The sequence below is a fragment of the Notamacropus eugenii genome, chromosome 2 (assembly GCF_028372415.1).
Source record: "Notamacropus eugenii isolate mMacEug1 chromosome 2, mMacEug1.pri_v2, whole genome shotgun sequence".
In the NCBI taxonomy this organism is placed as follows: Eukaryota; Metazoa; Chordata; class Mammalia; order Diprotodontia; family Macropodidae; genus Notamacropus; species Notamacropus eugenii.
Window position 1 is genome coordinate 277,205,709 of NC_092873.1, and position 24,867 is coordinate 277,230,575.

General features: G+C 38.1%; 1 protein-coding gene across 3 annotated transcripts; it reads left to right on the forward strand.

The window, feature by feature from the left end:
* Nucleotides 1–230: 230 nt before the first annotated feature.
* On the forward strand, nucleotides 231–24,215 carry VCAM1 (vascular cell adhesion molecule 1). 3 transcript variants are annotated; one of them, XM_072644139.1, is made up of 9 exons: nucleotides 231–452; nucleotides 1,009–1,284; nucleotides 3,693–4,013; nucleotides 6,669–6,932; nucleotides 9,706–9,981; nucleotides 13,512–13,835; nucleotides 15,878–16,144; nucleotides 19,502–19,768; nucleotides 22,893–24,215. In XM_072644139.1, exons 1-9 carry the CDS (start codon nucleotides 389–391, stop codon nucleotides 23,042–23,044), a joined length of 2,211 nt encoding a protein of 736 aa, XP_072500240.1. In that variant the 5' UTR covers nucleotides 231–388; the 3' UTR covers nucleotides 23,045–24,215. The 3 variants fall into 3 exon arrangements, with proteins under 3 accessions (XP_072500240.1, XP_072500243.1, XP_072500241.1); XM_072644142.1 differs by lacking the exon at nucleotides 19,502–19,768 and having other exon boundaries at nucleotides 272–452; XM_072644140.1 differs by lacking the exon at nucleotides 15,878–16,144 and having other exon boundaries at nucleotides 272–452.
* The last annotated feature ends 652 nt before the right edge of the window (nucleotides 24,216–24,867 follow it).

The window sequence follows — 24,867 nt, forward strand, 5'->3', positions numbered from 1 at the left end:
ATCTTTGCTAATCAGCACACTACAATCTTGGGGTCTTTTGTGCCCCAATTCAGAACAGTTCCTGAATTTAGAACCTCTGTTTGCTACTAAAAAGCAAGGTTGGAGTGTGCAGTTGCCTGTGATTTAGCCTGTAGAGCAGTATAAGGGGTTAATATTGAGGAACTTGGCTCTCGGTCAGCCTTTTTTTTCTTGGCTCTGCTCTGGGTTTCCCCGTTAAGGGATTTCCCTCCGCCTCTGCAGCAAGACCCTTTATAAAGAGCAGACTCTTTCTTCCATTGCTTACCCAGCTGCATTCACTTTGGAAGCAGCGGACAGTCCCTGGGTTTCTTCAGGTAGCACGGAGAGTGGGTAGTTTGGACTCGCTGTTTCCTCTATCACAACATACAAAATGTGTGGACAAAAGCTGGGAACTGTTCTGGCCACGAACCTCCTTTGGATGGTATTTGCTGCTTGTGAGTTTTTCTCCTTTAATTTCTTTTGCCTGCCTGCATCCATCTGAGCTACTGGGTTGATTTCAGACTCCTTAGTATTGCTGTTAAAAATGGTGCTGTGGTTTTTAAAGATAGAGGAAAACTTTGTTGAACTTAGTTTTCAAAGTGCTGTTGAATTTAGCTATGCATCAATGGTCTAGCATGGAGAGGGCCTTGAAAGTAATTTGGAATATGATTTCCCATGTGGAATGAATAATTTTGGTTCTATGGTATCTCTTTGCTAGTTTTCCATATTTGTGGGGAAATCAAATTTGTGAGGAAAATATCTAAAAGACCCTTAGAAATAGTGGCAAGTCTAAGCCTTAGTCACTGATCTTTTACTAAGGAGGATCATTCCAGCATCTTCCTTGACAATACGCTTCATTGTCTTTTTGAACACCTAGCTGGGAGATTCAAGTTATTTGGACAGGACAATTGATATATGACATTTTTCCCAGGATCCCAGAGGGTATAAAAGTGAGAGGAATACTAGATCAGAAGCTGGTAGTAAATTTTCTTTTCTTTTTTTCTTTTTCAGCGGAAGATCTGAAAATTGAGGTTGGCCCAAGTTTTAAGATCGCTGCTCAGATCGGGGGCTCCGCTAAGCTGACCTGCACTGTGACTGGCTGTGAAGCCCCTACTTTCTCTTGGAGAACCCAGATGGACAGCCCCCTATGGGGGAAGATACATACTGAAGGGACCAAGTCTACCTTGACCATGGATCCTGTTGGGTTCCAGAATGAACATTCTTATTTGTGCATGGCTGCATGTGGAAGCAAGAAAGTGGAGAAAGGAATCCTGGTGGAGCTCTATTGTAAGTTATCCACTCTTTGAGAACTCCTTGTTTTCAGTGAGATTAGTTGGGGGAAGGTGAATGTATGACTATTCCACAGGGGCCAAGTGTTAGATGAGGGAATAAACAGGGTACATGTATTTTTAATGATTAAACATTTTCCTCCTTAATTATTTTATTCAACCCAGAGAAGAAACTACTTGTTAAACTAAGAGATTCTTTCTTTTTCTTTTCTTTCTTTCTGCAAAATCCGGATTTTTCAAGGCTTAGTCCAGATGAACATCTCTCCATGTAACTTTCCTGGATACCCTCAATTTGTAGTGCTCACTTTCCCACTCCTAAGCTTTCAGTTTCTATTTTCCCACTAACACAGCAGTTTTTCAAGATAGTCACCTATACCTAATGACTATCTTTCAGCAGAGTCCTAACCTAACTAATCTTGACTCATTTACCTATCCAGCCCAGAAAGCTCAGCCACCTTTGTCTTTCTATCGGAAATAAGAACTGGGCAGAAATAGTGGGGTGTTCTAAAGGAGCAAAATCAGGATATAGATACTAAGGTGAGAAGAGAGTGTATTCATCTTTTGTTGCTGAAGAAGACCATGCCATCAGAGAAATAATGACATGACTTGCACTTGACTTTGTTTTGAGTGAGTGAGGGCTGTGCAGGTCACCAGCCTCACTTCTCCTCCAGAGCCATCTGAATACAGTGACTAGATATTCATCAGGATGACTGGAGATGAGCCAGGATGAGGCAATTGGGGTTAAGTGACTTGCCCAAGGCCACACAGCTAGTGAGTGTCAAGTGTATGAGGTGAGATTTGAACTCAGGTCCTCCTGACTCCTGCACTGGTGCTTTACCCACTGCACCACCTAGCTACCACTCTCTACTCTCTGGTACTCAACCCCAAAGAATACACATGTGCCTTATTTCTCCCCAATGCCACATCAATGATCCCTTATTTATTATGCCCATTAAACAAAAGTAGGAAATCTTAATTATTATTTATAAATATATATTTATATATACATACACATGCAATATATGTGATTATATATCATATAATAATATAAACACATAAATATGTATATACATATGTATATACGTATATATAAATAATTCTATCTCAGTTCTCAAAGACATCAGGTCAAACTCTCTCTGCTCCTTCTAGTATAGTATGCCACTTCTTGGCCATGTACAACTCCTACATGCTACATCTCTTTTCAGGCATGTATATATTTTCTCTTTCCATCTAGATCTTAAGTCCTTGTGTCTTATATTTCTTTGTATACTCAAAAGCACTTGGCATGATGCCTTGCACAAAAATAATATTTACTGATGAATTTTCCCCACTATCATCAATGGCATTAATAACACTGCTCTTGTACTGTCCCATCAAAGCTACATACATATATATATGTGTGTGTGTGTGTGTGTGTGTGCGCACGTGCATATGTACATATATACATATAAGATCTATTAACATATTAATGTAATATAATATCTATCTACATCTCTGCATGTAGTTTTCAGAGATGGAAAACTGGGCTTTAGGAAAGTTTGTGAGACTGAGTCAAAGTCAAGATTAGCAGAGATGCTTTATGGGAGAAGATATACACTGCCTTCTCCTTGTAAATCACTAAATCAAAGATTGATGACACTGGAAGGGACTTTGATAGCTCAACCCCTAATTTCAGAGATGAGGAAAATGAGACCCAGGAAAGGGAAGGCATTTGATCTAAATTGGTCTATTTATTTGTCTTCGTGTAGATCAAACAAAGCGAAAGATTGAGCCAAATGCAGGATAAATAATTCAGTACTATGCACTTTCTACTCTCCAGTAATGACATGATTTAGTTGATTTCCCTGACTTGGTTTCTGTACCCTGCTTCAGGCAGCAGGATTCAGAACACATAGGCATTATGCAACAGAAATTCTAACTAAGCCTTTCTCAACCCCCAGGACTATATTCAAGATGAATTTGATTCTCTTTATAAAGAGACTTGAACTGCTTAAAAGGGAGATCACTTCTATGGTATCATCTTATTATACAGAGCCAAGGATATACTGTGATTGGCACATTCTTAACCATAAATGGGAACCAAAAAAAGTATTGCAATATGAAAATATATTGCAATATATTGCAATTTGACATATGCAATATGTCAAAAGACAGCTTTTGCCTTCAAGGAACTTACAATATTATTAGCTATGAAGGGATGTTTTTGTTTTGTTTTGTTTTAGACCACAGCAATTAATAAAGCTGTCTAGTAAGACACAAAAAGGGTAATGACTTGCATCAATAGGGGATATATCTATATTGATAAAATGATTACTGTGCACATGAAAAATACATTTATTTAAATCATCCTCTGTAAAAACCAGAAAAAAATCTTATCCATACTTAGGTTTATTTTGGTATTTGAAGCTTTTCCCAGAGATCCAGAAATTGAGATAAGTGGCCCTCTTATTCTTGGAAAACCTGTCACTGTCACCTGCACGGTCCCAAAGATATACCCCCCAGAACGACTGGAGATAGAATTGTGGAAAGAAGGCTCTCATCATCCTGTGGAATCATATAATGTGGAAGATGCTGAAGCGAAGTTGGAGACCAAGGGTTTGAAGATGGTCTTTACCCCAACCATGGAAGACATGGGAAAATCCCTCACTTGTGAGGCCAGGCTACCTATTGATGACATGGAATTTGAGCCCAAAGAAAGGAGAATTACACAGACACTTCAAGTGAACAGTAAGTACATTTCAGACAGAGCCACAGGTTTTGTGGGATCTTATATATTATTAATATTATATAATATTATCTATTTGACTGACAATGACATTTAGTATCAGTTCTATAAAGTCAAAGAGAAGCTGTTTGTTTACTCTCATTTAATACTATTGCTTATTCAAGTCTTTTTGCTAAATGGTTATAGAAAGGGTCCATTGGCCTGAATGAATTGGTGTGGCAACTCTCAGTGCCCCACATTCTGTTCTCCACTGGTGGATATTGTAGATAAAAGGAGGGGCTTAAAAGAGAGGCTGAGGAAAGCAATAGAGAAATCATTTCTTATGGAAAATGGTGATAGGGATGATGATGATGATGATGATGATGATGATGATGATGATGATGATGATGATGTTTTTTTATTTTGGAGTAGACTTGTGATTTTATTAGTATAGGAAACTCCTTGGAAGGAATTTATTAAAGCAGATTGGCAATGTATAGTCATAGAGAGTTGCTGGGGGAAAGTGAGAGGGTAAGTAACCTGTCCAGGATCCCACAGCTGGTATGGGTCATAAATCATCCTGGAGTTCTCCTGGCTCCACGGTAGATCCCTTTTCATTGTTCCATATTATTTCTCCATATTTCTATACCTCTTTTAAATACATTGTTTCTGAACCAATGGAAGGGGAGGAGAACAAGCATTTATATAGTACCTACTGTATGCCAGGCACTGTACAAAGTATAGTAAATACCATCTCATTTGACCAACGATCTTATAAGAAAAGCAGCGCATACTGATAATAAAACAAATCAAGAAACATTGATTAGGCACCTAGTAAGTATCAGGCATTGTGCTAAGTGTTGGTGATATAAAAAAGGCCAAAACAGTCCCTGCTCTCAGAGTCCATAGTGTAATGGGGGGGGGGAGGGAGGGACAACACACGAACAATTATGTACAAACAAGATAAAATAGATGAGAGATAATCTTAGGGGGAAGACATTAGCATTAGAAGGGGGACTAGGAAAAACTTCTTGCAGAAGTTGGGATTTTAACTGGAATCTCAAAGAAGTCAGGGCTTCTGGGAACTGGAGATGAGGAGGGTGAGCGTTCCAAGAGTGGGAAACAGCCAGTGAAAATTCCTGAAGTCTGAGAGACAGTGCTTTTTGTTCAAGAATAGCAAGGCTAGTAATAGTGGATCACAACCCACGTTTCTATAAAACTTTAATGTTTCTAAAGTACTTTCTTCACCACAATCCTTTAGTCTAGGGAGTCTAAATATTATCAACACCATTTCACAAATGAAGAAATTGGAACTTTGAGAAGTTGCTTTGTCCATGGTCATAAAGCCAGTGAGTATCTAGAATGGGATTTGAACCTAGTTTTTCTGACTCTGGGGCAGCTAGGTAGTGCCATGGTGCAATGAGCACCTATTCAGACACTCTCTAGCTGTGTAACATTGGGCAAGTTACTTTACCCTGTTTGCCTCAGTTTCCTCATCTGTAAAATGAGCTGGAGAAGGAAATGGAAAATCACTCCAGTGTCTCAGCCAAGAAAAGCCCAAATGGGATCAGAAAGAGTCAGACTCAACAGAAATGATTAAATAACAACACTAACAAAATTTCTGACTCTATGGCCAGTCCCTTTTCCAATGCACCATTTTTAGAGCAGTAAACAGGAGTTTTGAAGAGCTAACTCCTTGTTCACACAGCTACTAACAAGGTGTCAGAGACAAGTTTTAAGTCCAGGTTTCCTGACTCTCAAGTCTAGCCTTCTTTCCACACAATATTGCCCTCCTGTACCATGCTGATAGTCAAGCTGGAAGTGATTTTACCAAAGCAAAGAGGAAGTAACCTGATTTTGAAATAAATCTCACACTTAGCAAACCAATAATTCAGATGAGAGAGATTATTTTTTAAATAAGCTAATTGGCCTCTTTCACTTGGACATGCTTTCAAGTGCTTTTCCTTTCCAGAGGCAACTGGGTTGGCATAGTAGCCATAGCACTGCATGTGGAATCCAGAAGACTTGGGTTCAAGTCTTGCCTCAGATATATACTAGCTGTGTCACCCAGGCAAGTCATTTAACCTTATCTCAGTCTCAGTTTCCTCATCTTTAAAAATGAATGATAATAACATCTATCCCTCTAGGTTGTTGTGAGGATAGCTGAGCATTACATATGTAAAGCCCTTTACAAATCTTTAAGCACTATCTACATGCTAGCTATTTTCTGCAACTAATTCTATGCATACATCAATCTATCAAAAAATCATCACCTCGAATCACCCATCAACAATTGCAGGATTGTGAGGATTAACTGATATAACATATATAAAGCTCTTTGCAAACTTTAACACTGTATAAATGTTGTTTTCAGAAGCCACATCCACACAAATACCAGTCTATCAAAACAAAAAACCTTCCCCTAAATCACTAAAAGACCCCTAAAACTAGGGGGACTGGGTTTTGCTTAAACATGCTTATTTTGGCTCACCAATCACTTTTCTTGGGCTTTTTGGATGGTTTAAACCAATCAATATATGTGCATAAACACAGTTTAAAGGAGTCATGTTCCTAAAATACTCAGGTCACTATCTGTGACAAGAGAGAGCTGCCCTGCACCCACACTGTTCGGACATAAAGGACAAGGACAGCTAACCTAGTGGCCTTACCTCTTTCAGTTGTACCAAAGAACACAGTCATCTCCATCACCCCCTCTGATACTGTGCAAGAAGGGGATTCTGTGACAATGACCTGTTCCAGCGAGGGCCTGCCACCTCCACGGATCTTTTGGAGTAAGGAGCAAGAGAATGATGACCCATTGCCTCTTTCTGAGAATGCAACGCTCACCTTAGTGGGCATGAGGAAGGAAGATTCTGGAACTTATGTGTGTGAAGCGAAGAACCAGTTTGGGAAAAGTAGAAAAGAGGTAGAAATAACTGTAGGTGAGTTAAATGAGTTAATTTCCATTATGTGGTTGACTAATAATGGTAATAGTCAAAGAACCCAAATAAGAATTTTAAAAAAAATATATTCTAAGATTTATACCAGTGCTAAATGAATTCACTCCTTTGTATCTCAGGCTACAAAAGGTTAATTCCCAAGGAGCCCTTGAAAATACTGAGCTAATGAAAAGGTTGTGCTGCTAAAATTGCCTCCTGGAATAACTTAGCTTTCTAATAAAACCTGTCCCATGTCAAAAGTAAAGAGGAAGGAAGTTACTGGCTTTTAAGAGCTGTATCAACTCCTTCAGGCTATGAAGCTAAAACTGAAGGCCCCTATGCCAGTAATTTATAAACTATCATAACCGTGGTCTGAAAAAGTTACTGTATCCAGAGATTTAGTCCATATTATTATGACTCTAGGGCTAAGATAAGAGGGGGAAATGTCAATTGGAAAAAAAAAATCTTTGTGTTAGCTAACTGTGATAAGGGTTTTATATCTAAGACATGTAGGAAATTGCACAAATGTAGAGCTGTTATTTAATGGATAAGTGGGCAAAGGATATGAATAAACAGTTCTCAAAAGAAGTGTAACTGTTAACAACTGTAGGAAAGACTGCTCCAAATCGCTGGTAATAAGAGAAATTGAAAAAACTTGGAAAAATTGGCAAAAATGGAAATAGTCAAAATTAGAAGGGCTACAGAAAGACAGTTGGTAGAGTTGTGAACTGGTCCTACTATTTTGGAAAACAATTTGTAATTATGCTTTAAAAAGTGACTACAGTGTTGATCCAGAGATCTCAAAGCTAGGCATATATCACAAAGTGATCAGACAGAAAAACTCCCATTAGATGACAACATATTCACTGCTATACTTTCTCTGATCACAAAAAACTGCAAAGTAGACGAAGATTGAAGAATGACTAAACAAATTTTTTTGTACATGAATATAATGGAATAGTGCTATACTCTAAGAAACAATATAAAATAATCAAGGAAACATGGGAAAACCTATATAAACCAGTGAAGAATGTAGTAAGCAAAGAAAAATTATACAACAAAATAGATGGAAAGCAAAATAAATGGAAACAAATGAAATTAAACTAAATGTTGCATAATTATAATGACCAACCTTGACTCTGAAGCAGAGGGAATAAAAACGAACCTCCCTTCATTACAAGGAGAGGTTGGAAGGTATAGTGGTCAGTGTGGAATAGTGCATATATTATCGGACATGGTCAATGATTTGTTTGGGTTTTGCTGAACAGTTGTGATTGAAAATTTTGAAGGAGATCTCTCCTTTTAAAAGGATAATCTAAAAGAACATCATTAGAAAAGCAGAACAGTGTGGTGGAGGGAGTGCTGGATTTGGGTTCAAGAGACCTTGGTTCAATTTCCACATCTGATATTTACCAGACTTACTTTGGGCAAGTCATTTATCCTCTAAATCTTAGTTTCCTCATCTGCCAAATGTCAGTAATAATACTGGTACTGCCTACCCACTGACTGCCATGGGGAAAACAAGTTACAAACCCTAAGGCACTATTACTTTCAGCGTGTTGAGGTTGTGTGAGATAAATGTTCTTTAAAAGATATTAGGATGTCCCAGTTAAGGACTTAGGCACACACACGCACACACACACACATACACACACATACACACATACACAGAAATTTGAATATTGAATATTGAATTTTCTTGTAACAAGAGGGAAGCCTGGGAAAGTGTGGATTACTTAAAGAACCTATTGACTGAAACTCTCATTCCTTCAGCTGAAGCAGATCCTTAAGCATGAAGGGTTTTGTTATCTCTCATGATACTCATCTGTCACCTTAAGAACCTATTGACTAAAACTCTCATTCCTTCAGCTGAAGCAGATCCTTAAGCATGAAGTGTTTTGCTGTCTCTCATGATATCTCATCTGTCACCTTCAGAGCAACAAAATCACTGAGTTTCTTTAGAGTTAACAGAAAGCACTGATTTAGAACTCCTTTCCTCCCAGAACAACTGCCATCTGTAACTGTGTACATATCAGCAATGATGCTAATTGCCAAAACACTTCCTTTCCAAAATTTGTTATCGGGCATGTTCTGTGATGGAGTTGAGACTTCAATCCTGGATTTAAATTTAGAGTAGGTTTATGTGTCCATAAAGAAGCACGAGCTAACATTAACAGAGATGAATTGTTTGTAATTCGAAGCTTAGCTTTTGATTTGCTTCCAATGTGATTTTTGTTTTAATTTCAAATGTGTGTGAAACTGAAATACTAGAATTCAAGCCTTAGGTTTGAGGTTCTCAAAGACAGCCTTTCTGATGTAAAATGGGTGACTATTATCTTTTCCGATATTTCTAAGCTTACAAATTCTCACAGATCTCATTTCATTTCCATATAGGATCAGGATAAGGTTAGTTGCCCTAGCAACCAGGGAAGAGTTCTTTGATCATCTTACCTTGCAACAAGTCTTCATCCTGGTGAATTAAAAATGGCAGCCCCCCACATCCCACCTTTTTTTAAACAGTTCTTATCTCTACTCATTCACTCTGTTTTTCAACTAATTAAATGCTTTAACCAAGTGAATGCATTGGGTCACCTTGGGCTGTTTTTCCTTAAATTGGATCCTTTCCCTCATGGAAAGTAAATTTTAAGAGCAATTTCTTCTTTTCAGGTGAGAAGTTAAAAGGTGTATGATAAGATGAATAAAACAGTGGAATGGAAAAGAGAATCTTATGAAGTTTGATACAGGTTTATATCTCACTTTCCTTCTCTCCTTTCAGCAAAACCTCTTACAGTGGAAATCTCCCCAGGACCAAAGGTTGCTGCCCAGATTGGAGATTCTCTTGCATTAACCTGCACCACAATGGGCTGTGATGCCCCCTCTATCTCCTGGAGAACCCAGATAGATAGTCCCATAGGGGGGAAGGCACACAATGAAGGGACCAAATCCACCTTGATCATGAATCCTATTGGCCTTGAGAATGAGCACTTTTATCTGTGCACAGCATCATGTGGGGACAAGAAAGTGGAAAAAGGAGTCCAGGTGGAACTATACTGTAAGTAAGCCAATATTGTAAGTGATCTATTCTTATTCTAAGTGTTCTAGCTAACATGCTGTAGTGGAGAAAGCACTAGACTCAGAGTCAGTAAGATGTAAGTGCAAACCTCAGGTCTGCTATTTATTACTTTTAGGACCTGAAAAAGTCAAGTCAACAAGCATTTATTAACCACCTACTATATGCCAGGAACTATACTAATCACTGGGGATATAAAGAAACACAGAAACCAGTCCCTTCTCTAAAGGTGCTCACGGTTGCAAGGGAGACGATGACATCCAAACAACTATGTATGTATAAAATATGTAAGGGATAAATTGAAAAGTCATATGATCTTTCCAGGCTACAGTTTCCTCATTGACAAAACTGAGTCGGGCTAAATAATCTCAAAGGTCACTTCCAACTCTAAATCTACCATTTAGTAGCTGCGTGACTCTGGGCAATTCAATTTACCTCTCTGAAGTTCAGTCTCTTCATCTGCAAAATTGGGGCAATAACACCTGTAGTGCCTGCCTTACAGAGTTGTTAGGAAATAAAATGAAATAATGTAATAATACATTAATATTAATGCCATAATAGCCATACTACACAATGATATACATACACAACAGAATAATGATGACTGATGATGATGAGGAGGAGGTAACGAGCTCCTGGAGAGAAGATACTGTGTTGGTTTTTCTTTGTATCTTTTAGAAGAGCAGGGCATGGAGAGCTGGGGATGGTGTCTATAATACCTGGGTTCAAACTCATCCTCAGATGTTGTTTAAATGTGCAGCCCTGGGCAAGTCACTTCACCTCTGCCTGCCTCAGTTTCCTCAACTGTATAATGAAGATGATAATGACATCTGCCTCCTAGGGTTGTGAAGAGGATCCAGTGAAATAATATTTGTAAAGAGCTTAGTACAATGTCCTGGCAAACCTCAAAGCACCATGTAAATATCAGTGATCGTTATTTAAAAGTGATGTGTCAAAGTTGGGAATTGTTCGTTTTCCGTGAGATTAGTTGAAAAAAAATCTGACTCCATGACTGTGCAATGAAACAGAAGTGTTTAGAGAAGGAAATAAACAGAGCACATGGTTTCTTAATGAGGAAACCATATGTGCCTGATGAAACTTTTTATTCAAGCATGTGGTAAAAATTACTGTTTATTGCCATACTGAGGAATTTTCCCTCCAGGCAATTCAGTTGATTTGTGCTCAAAAGCAAGCAGAAAAACCCTTATATACATAGTCTTGTGACTTACCCTATAGCTAGTCCAAAGCTTGGCTCAAATATTAAGGTGTCCATAGTCAGTGGCCTATACCTTGCCACTCTTTATCTCCAGGATTGGTTTGAACCAATTACCACTTTCAGACCCCACTCCATTTATTTAACTTGTTGGGTGACCTTGGGAAAAGCTCTGACAGACCAGAGACTGCCAACTAATCTGGAGTCAGTGCTTATCGACTCAAAAGCACCAGAGTTACTACCTTAAAGATATAGAAGGGGAGGAGTTTGAACTGTGAGGAATAACCAAAAAGTAGAAGTGAAAGTGAGTGGAAAGTGGACAGAGAGACACAGATCTTTGGGCTTGAGGCAGGGGATCTTCTGTGATGCTGGGGGAAAGGCTGGACTAGCATAGGTGTTCTATAGTGAATTCACTTTAGCAGTGAAAATGAGACTTTCTTTGCAATTCTCCATTTTGCTAATGGACCATTTCATTTGTTTGGCGACAAATAGTACCAAGTAAACCCTTTAGGAACCCAAACCCAGTTCAGCTGCAAATTGATATGTGGAATGGACTTTGCTGGAGTGCCTTGGCTCATAATGATGGTGGGATATAATAGACACAATTACCTTCCACAAGCTTTCTTTGGCGTGGTTGCTCAGTCTTCTTTCATTGAACAGGATTCAAAAGCACACATTGCAGGGATTTTCCATTAGAACTACTGACCAACCATTTCTTACCTCCTTGAGGCTGTATTCTAGGGGGAAATGGATTATGTCTGGGAGGAATTTGAACTTCTCAAAAGAGGGTTAAGTTATATTGTATCATCATTATACAGAGCCAAGGATCTGCTGATGTCGGCACATTCCTAACCATAAATGAGAACCAGGAAAAGAGGTCTTTATTGCAGTAAGAAAATAGCTGAGAAGAACTCATTTTAGCATCATTCCAGTTAGTGCAAAATAGTCTGAGCTTTGTCCTAGGGTCAAGCAAATAATCTCCTCACCTTTGCCTTAATGACTGGTTTAATGCAGAATAAAGGGCAGTATTTCTCAGATCTGCCAACTCTTTATTTTATTTTTTGTTCTGGATATGATTTTATCTGTATAGGAAGCTTCATCTATGTATCTTGCATATATCTTGTATGTATCTGGTTATTTACGTGTTTGTTTCTTCTCTCATTAGAATGTGAGCTCTTGAGAGAAGGGACTGTTTTGACTTTTCTTTGTATCTCTAAGAGGTGCTAGATATTGTAGTGCATAGAAAACCTGAGTTCAAATAATCCTCAGATGTTTGCTAGCTGTGTGGCCCTAAGCAAGTCATTTAACTGCTGTCTGCATCAGTTAATGGGGACAATGATAGCACCTAACTCCTAGGGTTGTTGAGAGGATCAAATGAGATAATATTTGTAAAGAGCTTAGCACAGTGCCTACCACATAGTAGGTGCTTACCAAATGCTTTTTGACTGACTAGCTGAAATTCCCTTCGCCAACAGAGATCAGACCTCTGAGATCTTATAGGATAAGAGTCTTGGTTGGGTATAGGAGAGTTAAAATGACTGGCCTTGAATCATACAGCGAGGTTGTATCAAAAGTGGCTTTGGAACAAAAATCATACTGATTCTGAGGCAGACTCAACCTCTCTGTCTCTGTCTCTGTCTCTCTCCCTCTCTATCTCTGTCCTTCTTTTTCTCTCTCTCTCTCTGTCTCTTGGTCTTTCTCTCTCTCATGATCTTTCCTGACTTACCAATAATCTTTCAAGTTTCTGGAATAAAAAAAAAAATCATTGTCCACTGAACAGTTTTTCAGTGATTAGTTTTGCTGGAGTAGAGAGTCTGGTTATCTGATGGTAGAGACATAGTTTGTCCAGCAATGGCCTGTATGCAAAACCTTTCTATCTTAGTAGGATTTGATCCTTCCTTCTCTGCTGGATTGGCAATCCAGAACTCTGTCACCCTTCACTCTACAATATATGAGCAGATTACAAAGTCTAAATAGTGAAACGTAGTATTTGCTTTAACCAATCCTAATAACCCTAATAATAGATATTTTAAAATATATTAACTAAGGCACTATGCATTCTAAAGCAGCCTTTGTCATCAATAGGATTATATCCTAAGACCAGATAATTAACGTAGTCTTTCTTGACATGCTTGTATATGTATTTATGTAATGTAGTTATAATCTCCGTAGGGACCAAAATTGACATTTGTAGGCTGTTCCTGCTTACAAATATTAGCTTGGTTATTCTCTGAAATCATCGTATGTAAAATACCAGCAAAACTCCCATTCATACCTGAATTTATTTTGGTATTTGAAGCTTTTCCCAGAGATCCAGAGATCGAGATGAGTGGCCCCCTTATTCTTGGAAAACCTGTCACTGTCACCTGCAAGGTCCCAAAGGTATACCCCTCAGAACGACTGGAGATAGAACTGTGGAAAGAAGGCTCTCATCATCTTGTGGAACCATATGATATTGTGGAAGACGCTGAAGGGAACTTGGAGACCAAGGGCGTGAAGATGATCTTTACCCCAACCATGGAAGACATGGGGAAATCCCTCACTTGTGAGGCCAAGTTACCTATTGATGAAATGGAGTTTGAGCCCAAAGAAAGGAGAACTACACAGATACTTCAAGTGAACAGTAAGTACATTTAAGAAAGGACCACAGTCCTAGTGGGTATTACTGATGACATTGTACATTGGCACAAGCTTTTGCAACAGGACTGTTATGGAAGTGTTTGGTATGGCTACACATGTAGGACCTATATTGAATCGCTTGCTTTCTAAAAGAGGGTGAATGGGGAGGGTGGAAGGGAGAGAATGTGGAAATCAGAGCTTTAAAAATGAATGTTAAAAACCATTTGTGCATGCAACTGGGAAATAAGTTGTGCAGGCAATGGGGTACAGAAATCTATCTTGCCTTACAGGAAAATAGAGGGGAATGGGATGGGAGAAGGGGGGTGATAGAAGGGAGGGCGGATTGGGGAAAGGGGTGCTTGGAGTGCACACTGTTCTGGGGCAAGGGGAGGGGAGAGATGGGTAGAAAATTTGGAATTCAAAATTTTGTGGAAGTAAATGTTGAAAAATGAAAATAAATAAATTATATATTAAAAAAAAAGAAAATTAAAAAAATAATATTTGACACATGACAAGAGGGGCCATGGAGTAGTAGAGAGGGAGCTGGTGTTGGAGCCAGAAAGACTTGAATTTAAATCATGTCTCTGAAAAATACTGACTTACTGACTGTGTTACCCTGGGCTAGTCACTTAATCTCTAATGCTCTAGGAAATTCTCTGAGACTGTAAGTAGTAGAGAAGATGTCAACCAGCCTTAGCAGAGGGAATTCCCTTCTCTGTAGCACCAAATAAGGTATGAGACAAGCAAGGGAGGGCTAGTGACTGGTTTGTACATCAACTTTCTATCTATGTGACGTTGGACAAGTATGTGAACCTTGTAGCCACTGAGAGGGGAAGGGAATAAATATACAATCTCTACTATATGCTAGGCACTGTGCTAAGTGCATTTTAAATATCTCATTTGATCCTTATGACAACCTTATGAGGTAGAGGCTATCCCTATTTTACAGATGAGGAAACTGAGGCAGACAGAGGTTAAGTGACTTGCTCAGAGTCACATAGTCATTAAGTATCTGAGACCAGATTCGAACTAATATCTTCCTGGCTTCAGGTTTAGCACTCCATCCCCTGAGTAACCTAGTGTCCAAATATAGTATAGAAAGAATAAGGTATTTGGAATCCAAAGACTAGAGTTCAAATCCTGCTTCTAGTACTTAACACATGTGTAGCAAGGGTCCCCACCTTTTCTGGTCAGGCTATGTTCCCAAACTAATTCCCAGTTTTACTCAAGCTCTATGCAGCTGTTAGATCTCATATCCCTAGTTCCAAATTCCAAATCACAAATCCCATGGGAGGTGACCCCATCCTCTCTCAGAATAAGGGGGAGGAAAAATTTTAATTCCCAAGATGCCTGGCTGTCATTCAAAATATTTTCCCTATGTGGTTCTCAGCCCTGGATGATCCTGTAGCATTCTATTCTGACCATTTCTGCTATATTTACAGACCCCTGATAAGTCATTAACTTCTCTGAACTTCAGCTTCCTCATTTATGAATTAAGAGGGTTGCTATGATTCTCTTCTGTCACCTATATTTCTCCATCCAGGTCAATTGTGTAATCAATCATTTTGAACCTTAAGTTAGCCAGCCTCAAGGCGGGGATTTTGGCAGGTCTAAGCTCATTCCTGAAGTTTGTGAGGGCCTTCTGAACTTCTTAGGAAACAGTGCAAGACAAATAGAATATAATGATGCATTATGCTTTTTCATAATTAAATTTGATAAATATTGATTGAACATCTAAAATGTACTCAAAACTTTGTTAGCTGCTACAGTGGAAGGGATACAAGAAATAATTAGGAAAGATGTGGACTCATTCCTCAAAGAGCCCAGAATCTAGTTGAAGATGAAACAAATCCCACCTTAATAAAAATATCCCAGGCCACCAAATACAGCAAATGTGTCCTTGCCATTACTTGCCTCATTTCTAAACTTGTTCAGGCAAACAGTGCAAATTAGCATCTTGGCTGCTACCAGCCCTTTGGCAGGCTTCATTAAGTTCATGTTTAGTTGACTGCTCTCTCACTCTTGCCCTTTTCATTCTGTTTACAGTACCTCCCAAAGATACAAGCCTTCTAGCTTTCCCTTCTGGTAGCGTCAAGGAAGGAGATTCGGTTACTATTTCCTGCACATCTGCGGACATTCCAAAGTCTCAAATTATCCTGAGGAAGAAAACAGAAATGGGAGATAGAGAGCTTGAGTCTCCAGATGGCATTTATTACATACATACTGCCCAGTTAGAAGATGCTGGAGTATATGAATGTGAATCTAAAAATGAAGGTGGCTCAGAAGTTAGGAGCCTGACTCTTGACGTTAAAGGTTAGTTCTTTCAGTGACTTTTTTAAAAAATTCCATATATTTCAAAATGATGTTTTTATGTTAAAGAGAATGTGTGTAGAAGGAGGGTGGAGTGGAATTCAATTCCATTTCTTTTTGGTTATTTCATAAGATTTCCCAGAATAATGAAGCACATCTGTTATATCATATGGAGGAATGCCAGAGAGTTGGAATAAATCATTGATGAGTAGGGGATTGCCATTTAATTTTTTCTACCCTGGAGACTTATATTGCATGCATCCTTGGTCTCCCAGGTCTTGAATTGGCCAAATGTTTGACCAGGCCTAGTGTAGCTGTCAAATGGAAAAGAAAAAGGGAAGAGTTTGCATCCAAAAGACCCCTCTTCCTTGTTTCTAGTGGAGAATACCTTTCTCTGAATACATAGTAACTATTTTCCCAGAGTGACTCCTTTCAGGATAATCACCACCGTCCCTTCTGGAGAGAATTCATGCACCATAGAAAGGATATCCCAAACTGTCAAAATGTTCCCTCAAAGATTTCAATCCCATCTTGGCCTGTTGAGATCATCCAAACTTCTTCTGAATGGGAAGGAAAGAGGGGACCCATGTCTGAAAAATGAGCAGACTACAGAGAAACCAAAATCATTGACCTTTCCATGAATGTACATTGACTCCCCATAAGCTGGGTATGTGAACCTCTTTTTCATAGGATCATAGATTGAGAGCTTGAAGGGCCATTTATTTCAACTCCCTCGTTTGACAGATGAGAAAACTGAGGCTCAGAAAGTTTAAGAGATATGTGCGAAATCACATAGTTACTAAGTGTCAAAAGTGACAAAACCCTATTCCATGAAGTGAAGGGTATTTTCTTCACTTAAAGATTCCCATGTAATATTTGATAGGGTCACATGATGGAAGAAGCAGAAGAAATGTAATTCACTGAATTGTAATCTGCTCACAGAGCCATAATTATGGTTTATAATATACTGTGCTGCCCAATGGATGAATACCATTTACTCTAGCAGCTTGGCAAAAGAGGCCCTTCCCTTATGCCAACCAGTCCTATAACCTTGTATGTCATTTTAACTGAATTTCCTCATCAGCAAGATGGGGATAAAAAATGCTTTCCTTTGGAGGGGCAGCTAACTGGTACAGTGGGTAGAGCTCTGGACTTAGAGTCAGAGAGACGAGTTCAAATTCAGCTTCAGACACCTGTTAGCTGTGTGACCCTGAATAATTGGCTTAAACTTTGTCTGCCTTGATTTTCTCATCTGTAATGTTCTTTTTAAAAATTTCTTTAAAGTTTAAACTTTCTCTAAATTTGAAATGTTCTTTTTTTACATTATAAACATTTCTAGATTACTCCCTTTCCCCTCAGCACTCTTATAAAAAAAATTAAGCAATACCCACAGTCAGGGGCAGCCAAGAGGTACAGTGCTGGACCTAGAGTCAGAAAGACTCATTTTCCTGAGTTCCAATCCAGCCTCAGAGACTATTAGCAGTGTGATATTGGACAAGTCACTTAGTCCTATTTGTCTCAGTTTCCTCATCTGTAAAATGAGCTGGAGAAGGAAAGTGGCAAACTCTTCCAAGAAAACACTGAGAAAAATTATTATTAATAACCAGTGATTTGGGAGATTCAGAGTTCCCCTTTTTTCTATTGTCCTCATTTAAAAAACTCATCCTCTGAAGGTTCAGTTAACTTTCTCCCCTATCCAGCCTCCCTTTCCCTTCCTCCCCACTAGTCTTACAAGGTATCTTGAGTCAAGAGTAAATTCTACTAAATCAAGCTTGGGTGGAGGTAGATCCTTTGTCTAGATTGTTCTAGACTGGGGGTGGTCTGGGTATAAGGATAGTCTCTCTATCCAAGAATGGCACGTTGTCACTCTCGGTCCCTCATTGGAGGGAACTCACTTCTCTCTGGAAAGTCCTCCTTTCATTAATTGTTAATGAATCAGAGTTGATTGTTATCTGATGGAACACCTCTCCTCCAAGGACCTATAAACTTCCAGAAGAGGCCAAGCTTCCTTTTTTACCATTGAGAGAATAATGAGCCTTTTTTGTCAATCATTTGCTGGCCAGGATTGATAAAATTGATTATAGTTTACCCCAAAATTTTGTCTCTCAAAATTATTTTTATTTGTCACAACCTCAAACTCTTTATTTAAATATATGTGTGTGTGCATGTATGTGTATATGTAGATATATATATGTGTGTGTATGTATGTGTGCATAAATAAATGTATTTGTATGTTGGTGGGTATGTATATATATATACATATATATATATATATATATATGAACAAAAATCTCTTTTCTTTTTCTACCACCCTCACCCTAAGTTTTTAGGGTGCATTTACTTACAAATGCCTGAATCAGACTTGTCTGTTTATTTAAAAATATATTTCTTCCTTTGGGCCCCCAAAGGACCTTTTCTCTGATCCTTTGGTGCTGATTCTGAACTTGAGGGGTAGTGACTTTCATAGGATCACAGACCTAGAAGTGAAAGGGACCTTCTAAGTCATCTAGTCCCACCCCTTCCTTTTGCCAAGGAAGACAATGAGGTTCAGAGATGCTCAGAGAATTGCCCAGAGTCACAGAACTGCAAAGAGTCCAAGGTGGTATTAGAACCTGGACCTTATGATCTCTGAGCCCAGCATGCTATTTGCTAGGGCATACTACCTCCCATCATAGTTTGCAGCTATGAATCCCATTAAAACCACCCGCCTGCTCATTAGGCAGTACAAAGTGAATCTGGGTGTTCTAAATCCAGAATGAGTAATTGTCACCATTGGGTTTTGAGGGCCTCCACACTTTGTAGGCCACCACTGTTGGCAACCTTAGAAGAGAGACTGGCCCTGAACCTGAGCTCCAGAGTGGAAAAAAACGCGCTTTGCATTTCTTATGGAAAGCAGAGAGGAAGTCTTTAAGACTTGACAATCCATTCCTTTCCATGCATGTTAAATGAGTTTCTTTCAAGTGGGAGTCCATGCCTGAAATGCGATAAGTGGAAAGAGCACTGGATTTGGCATGAGACCCTACTTTCGAATCCTGATTCTGCTACTTATTTGAATATGAACATGTTATTAAATCCCTCCCAGACTCAGTTTACTTTTCTGTAAAATAAGGGACTGGACAAAATGATCTCTAAGTCTGTTTCCAACTCTAAAGAAAAATAACTAAAAATAAATGTCAACCATGATGAAACTTTCATAGCAGCAGCTGTCTGTGGTTCTTGAAAATGACAGTTACCAACCTATTATTTGATTAAAGAAAACTAAACTTAAGCCCAGAAAAGACAGAAATTATTTTTTTATAAACTTGACTAAATTTTTATGGACTTGTAGCCAACCTTATTCCATGTTTTCTGTCTTCACAGTACCTCCTCGAAATACAACAATATCTATCCATCCATCTAGAACTGTTCTTGAAGGGGAAAATGTCACCATTACGTGTAAAACTTTTAGTCATCCTCCTGCAGTTATTGTCCTCAAAAAAGTTGATGTGGACAATGAAGTTACTATGTGCTCAAAGAATGGGACATTTACCTTATATCACGTCACTCCCGATGACACAGGGGTGTATATAATCGATGTTTCCAATGAGGTCGGAAATGATTCTGGACAGATTGAGATCTCAGTTATGGGTAGGAGGACTTTCCTTCATTTTTTTTTGTGTTTTCTTTTTTCCTCAATGCTCAGGTCATGTTTAACTCCACAGAGTCACCATTAAATTGAGCTCCTAACATTTTTATAATTTTTCTTTTGCTTCATATAGCTGATATTTCTCACTTAAAGTGCTTCCCACTTTTAGGTCATCTTTCTTCCTTATGTTGTCTTCTTTTCAAATTGCTTTATCTAATTAAAGTACTTATCTGGTTTGTCATTCTTAAATGAAGCATTCTTGATCAACTGTGTAATTCAGGCTCCAAATTTAATTTGGCTTAAAATTGTTGGATTTGGATGATGCAAATAACTAAGGCAAAATAATTTTTGTCTCCTGTATTGTTCGAGTTATGTTAATAATTTGCATGTTGCCAATATAATTTAATTGTTTATGTGGTCTGTGACAGTAGGTTGGACACAAAAAATGGATGTTCATAAGCTTTTAAACTTTGTTTTGCTTGCAAGCTGAGGGAACACGACATTCTAAAGTTGCTCTGGTAATAGACATAGCTGCTCATTTGGAGTATAGTAATGGGATATGGGTACGTGTACTTGAAAGGAAAATTAAAAGAGAATCAAAGAATAATGCTTGGACTTCACATGCATAATGGGTATCAGGATGTTTGCCTTTTCAATGGGTGGGAGAAGGGTTGGAGGAAAGGAGGAAATTTTGAACTCAAAATAAAAAAGAATGTTAAAAATAAATTTTTAAAAAGAGATTAATGAAGAATAATGTTTGGCAAATTCAAAGAAAGCTTAGTGGGAGAAGAATGCTCTTACTCTTTGTGTTGTCAACGTTGGTAACTAATCATAGTGAAGGGTACAACACAGGTATTTGACCTAGACTAGCAAAAAGACAAGGGGAGAATTGAAGCAGTTACTGGGACATTTAGGTGTAATGTAGGATAAAGTTTCTCCTTTACTTACCTGAATAATTAACTCAGTTCACTTTGTGGGGTGTGGATACTAGTTAGTATGTATGCATACTTTCGTATGCATCTTTTCGATGGCTTGCCCCACTTGTGAAGTATTTCATCTAAAATTAACTTGAATTCACACAAGGAAGATAAATCCTATACTTTGAGGAGCCACTTGACTAGTATTTAAGGTTAAAAAGTGAATAAGTTCAAGTGGACCATAGATGTCTTTAGAAATTTTTTATAATGTTAGCTTACCTATCACCATCCAATCTTTAAGATTACATGAGGGAACAAATGGTTAATTATAAAAAAGGCTAAAATTAGAGTGCATGTAAAAGCAAATTAACCTGTGATATGAAATAAAAACAACCACAAAAACAATGGCAGGTGAGAGGAAGCTGAATTTAAATCTTGATATTACCTGGATGATTTTAACAGATGATCATAAATTTAGAATTAAAGAAGATCTTTGAGGTCATTAAGTCTAGCTCCCTTATTTTGTAGATGAGTAAACTGAGGCAGGCAAAGGATAAATGATTTGCCCAGGGTCACACAGTATCTGTCAGAATTTGAATTTAGCTCTTCCTAATGTCAAGTGCTCTACCCACTGTGCCACCTAGTTGCCTATCCTGAACACTCTGGGTCTCAGTTTGCTCGTCAGTAAATTGAAGGCTGTAATAAGAGCTAGCATTTTAATGTTTGCAAAGCAAAGACTAGCTCCTTTTATCCTTGCAGCAGCCCTGAGAAGTAGACACTATTAATATTTCCATTTTATGGGTGAGGTAGACAAAAGTTAAGTGACTTGTTCAGGATCACACAGCTAATAAGAGTCTGAGGGCAGATTTGAATTCAGGTCTTCCTGACTCCAGATTCAGTACCATCTAGATACCTCTGCGTTATACTAAAAGAACTCCTAAGTTCCCTTCTACTTATAATTCTAAGATTTCATTATTGAGGGGGATTCCTGATGTGAAAAATCCATCCACAGAGGCAGATCAGCCATTCATTGGCAAATTAATCGTTTTAGATTAGAGTATTGCTTGGGTAACACAGAGAGCTTGTGTGATTTGCCCAAGGTCATAGAGTAACTATGAGTTAGAAACTTAAATGAAGGACTTCCTAATCCCGAAATTGGCCCTCCATATTCTTCTATGCACCATATTTATCTGCATTTTGGCGCTAGAATAATCCAACATGGAAGACAAATACAAAAGAACAAAAGGCAATGTGTAGGTGATGGCAAAATAAAGTCAGTTTATTTTAAAAAAGAAAGAATAAATATTCAAATATTGTGCATATCTCTCTCAGCGAGGGGCCATAACTCAAGAACATAGGTTTTATAGAGCTCTGCTGAAATGTGTGGACTGTCTTTCTGCATTTCTGATTGTATTTCTCAGTTCATGATGATTGAATCCAGATTCTCTAGCGAATATGTCTAGTCTCAAATATAAAAATGAATACAGAAGATATGTACTGTGTTCTCCCCTCACCCCATCGATTTGTTTTCTCTTAGATGGACGCTAAAATTCCACAATCAATCCCATTGTACAATGGAATCTTTTCAATCTATGTCAGTTCATGAAAGCATCCTCATGCTGCCCTTGTCACAACAATCACTGATGTTACACAAATAGATTGGTCCTCTACTGCCAAAACCAAGCAGGAATTTCATTCAGTGACCTGAATTCCTCAGTCCACAATGCTATATTCATCTTAATTGTTTAATGGATTGAGAAGAGTGTGGGGTTTAGGACAAGATGGTCTACATAAGAGTTTTTAACTTGGAGTCTATGAATAGATTTCTAAGAGAAAGAAATTATGTCTGTATTTTAATTAACATCTCACTGAAATTTAGCATTTCCTTCAATTATGAATGTTTTTTGAAAAAATTATTCTACATGAGAAAATCTAAGACTTATGGAAGTGATTGTAGAAAACTGAAAACAAATAAATTGTAAAAAATGGTTATTCTAAGAAGGGGTCCATAGATACTCAAAGAGGTCCATGACACATTCTAAGAGTTCAAGAACCTGATCTGAAATAATTATTTCCCTTTGCTTCATAGTGGAAGTTATCTATACTCTTCCAATAAGTGACATCCCTATGGTATTACCACATTAAAAAAAAATATTTTTGATACTACCACTTTTATAATCAATGTCAATTTGTTTTCTTTCTTTTCCAGAAATCCCTAAATACTTTTCTCCTCAACTTCTTGCACTATACTGCTTATCTTCCCTGATAATCCCAGCTGTTGGAATGGTCATCTACTTTGCGAGAAAAGCCAACCACAAAGGTTCTTACAGCCTGGTAGATGCCCTGAAATCAAAAGTGTAGCTGTCTATTCAAGCAAGGACATTATTTATCAGTCAACCCTTGATTACTGCTCATCATTCCATCAGGAAAGCAACATGCTGTGACTTCAGACTCTCCCTCCTGCACATGGTGAACACATGGAGAGAAACATCTGCCTTTTCTTTTTCTTCCCATAGGCAGGAAGCCAAAGGGAAAGTTGCTACCTGTGAAATAAGTTTTTTCACTGGTCCACTGAAGGATAATGGTTGGAGCGGTTCTTCAAGATGTACATAGAGTGGCATTTTCTGTACATATGTAAAATAAATATCCCTAGTCAATTGAAAGTTAGAACAACATCGCTTTTCATCAAAATCTTCTCCTAAGAAGGTTATAAACCTGAATACATCTTAAAGAATAATTTATAGCAGTGTCTCTTGGTAGTTTGCCTGGTATTCTATTTTTAAAATTTTTTGATATGTTTTATTTTGTATTAACAAGATGTAATCTTTATAATATCTCCTAAAAACAATTTCATCTTTTGTAAAGATGGCAAAGTTTCAGACATGATATTGTGGATCAAGAGCCAGCATTGGAGTCAAGACAACTTGGGTCCAAGTTCTGTTATATGCTGGTTGTGTGACCATGGACACATCCCTTAACCTCTCCATGCCCCAGGGAATTTTCTAAGACTATAAGTTCCAGATGAGTTGCTGGAATGAATTTGTGGAGAGCATTTCTACCCCAGGAGTTCTTCAAACTGATGAAATCACAGGTCTGGACTCCTTCCCTCAAAACAAAACAAAACAAACAAACAAAAAAACCACAAAGAACCCAATAGTGAGTACACTAAGAGGATTGCAGGTCTTATTTCAGGTACAAATAACCATCATGGGAGTGGCCAAAAGTGGCATTTCTCTTCTGTGGCTTTAAGGGCTTCTACTAAATGAATGTGTGTTTACAGTCCTTTACACACAAGAGAGAGAAATGCCACCATACAACCAATAACATTAAATGTGCCAGAGTTTGTGCTCAATTCACTATGGTGGTGAACTGGACTATTTTCTCTATGCGGTACTGGTGTAATTATGGAAAAATTGTATAAATGTGACTGTTCTATCAAGTCCTGGGTGACTTTCTCTGTTATCTTCATTTGGCTTCATTTGATTCTGTAAAGTTTCTTTGTACAGTAAAAAGATAAATTCTAAAATTAGAAGATGTGTGATTCTTTGCTACAAACTAAACTCTTGTATAGCTGGTTATGTCTTTAGACCATGAATTAAAAGATAAAATTCATAACAAGGCAAAAGGAAGTTGGAGTCATCAGTTAGGAGAATAGATGGCTAACGGTGAATAAACCAGTTATCTGGAAAATATACACAGTGTGGTAAATAAGTCCTTCTGTACTAATGACTGATTATAAGGAAAGAGGGCTTATGCTACAGGTGCATTTTACTGCAGAAAAATCCTTTGCAGAATTGTACCTATTGCCTTCTCCTAAGGCTACTCTGATGAATAGAAAGAACATTTTCATAATGATAGTGCCTGGAGGTGATCTGGTCTGACCAGAGCAGAATTTAATGAGCCTATCTCCTCCTTCTTTCTGGTCACTACATTTGTATTAATACAGGCTAAGATTATATTTGCCATATTAGCTGCCACATTACAGTTATTCCTTCCATATCATGACTTTCACCATCAAGGTTTCAATATATCATAGGTTAGCATAAGAAATTAAATGAGAATTTGACAGAAGTTGTAGATGACAGGCAAAGGCCAGCAAACAACACAGAGCTTATGACAAAATGCTTAACCCAAATTTTACAAAAAGGTACTATAAACAAACCATAAAAGAAAAAGAAAAAAAT

Excerpts from the sequence above, each read along its gene's own strand:
- VCAM1 (XM_072644139.1), top strand. The coding sequence starts at position 389 with ATGTGTGGACAAAAGCTGGGAACTGTTCTGGCCACGAACCTCCTTTGG. Across the intron at positions 1,285-3,692 it reads AATCCTGGTGGAGCTCTATT|CTTTTCCCAGAGATCCAGAA; the intron begins GTAAGTTATCCA and ends TGGTATTTGAAG. Across the intron at positions 13,836-15,877 it reads ACAGATACTTCAAGTGAACA|TACCTCCCAAAGATACAAGC; the intron begins GTAAGTACATTT and ends TTCTGTTTACAG.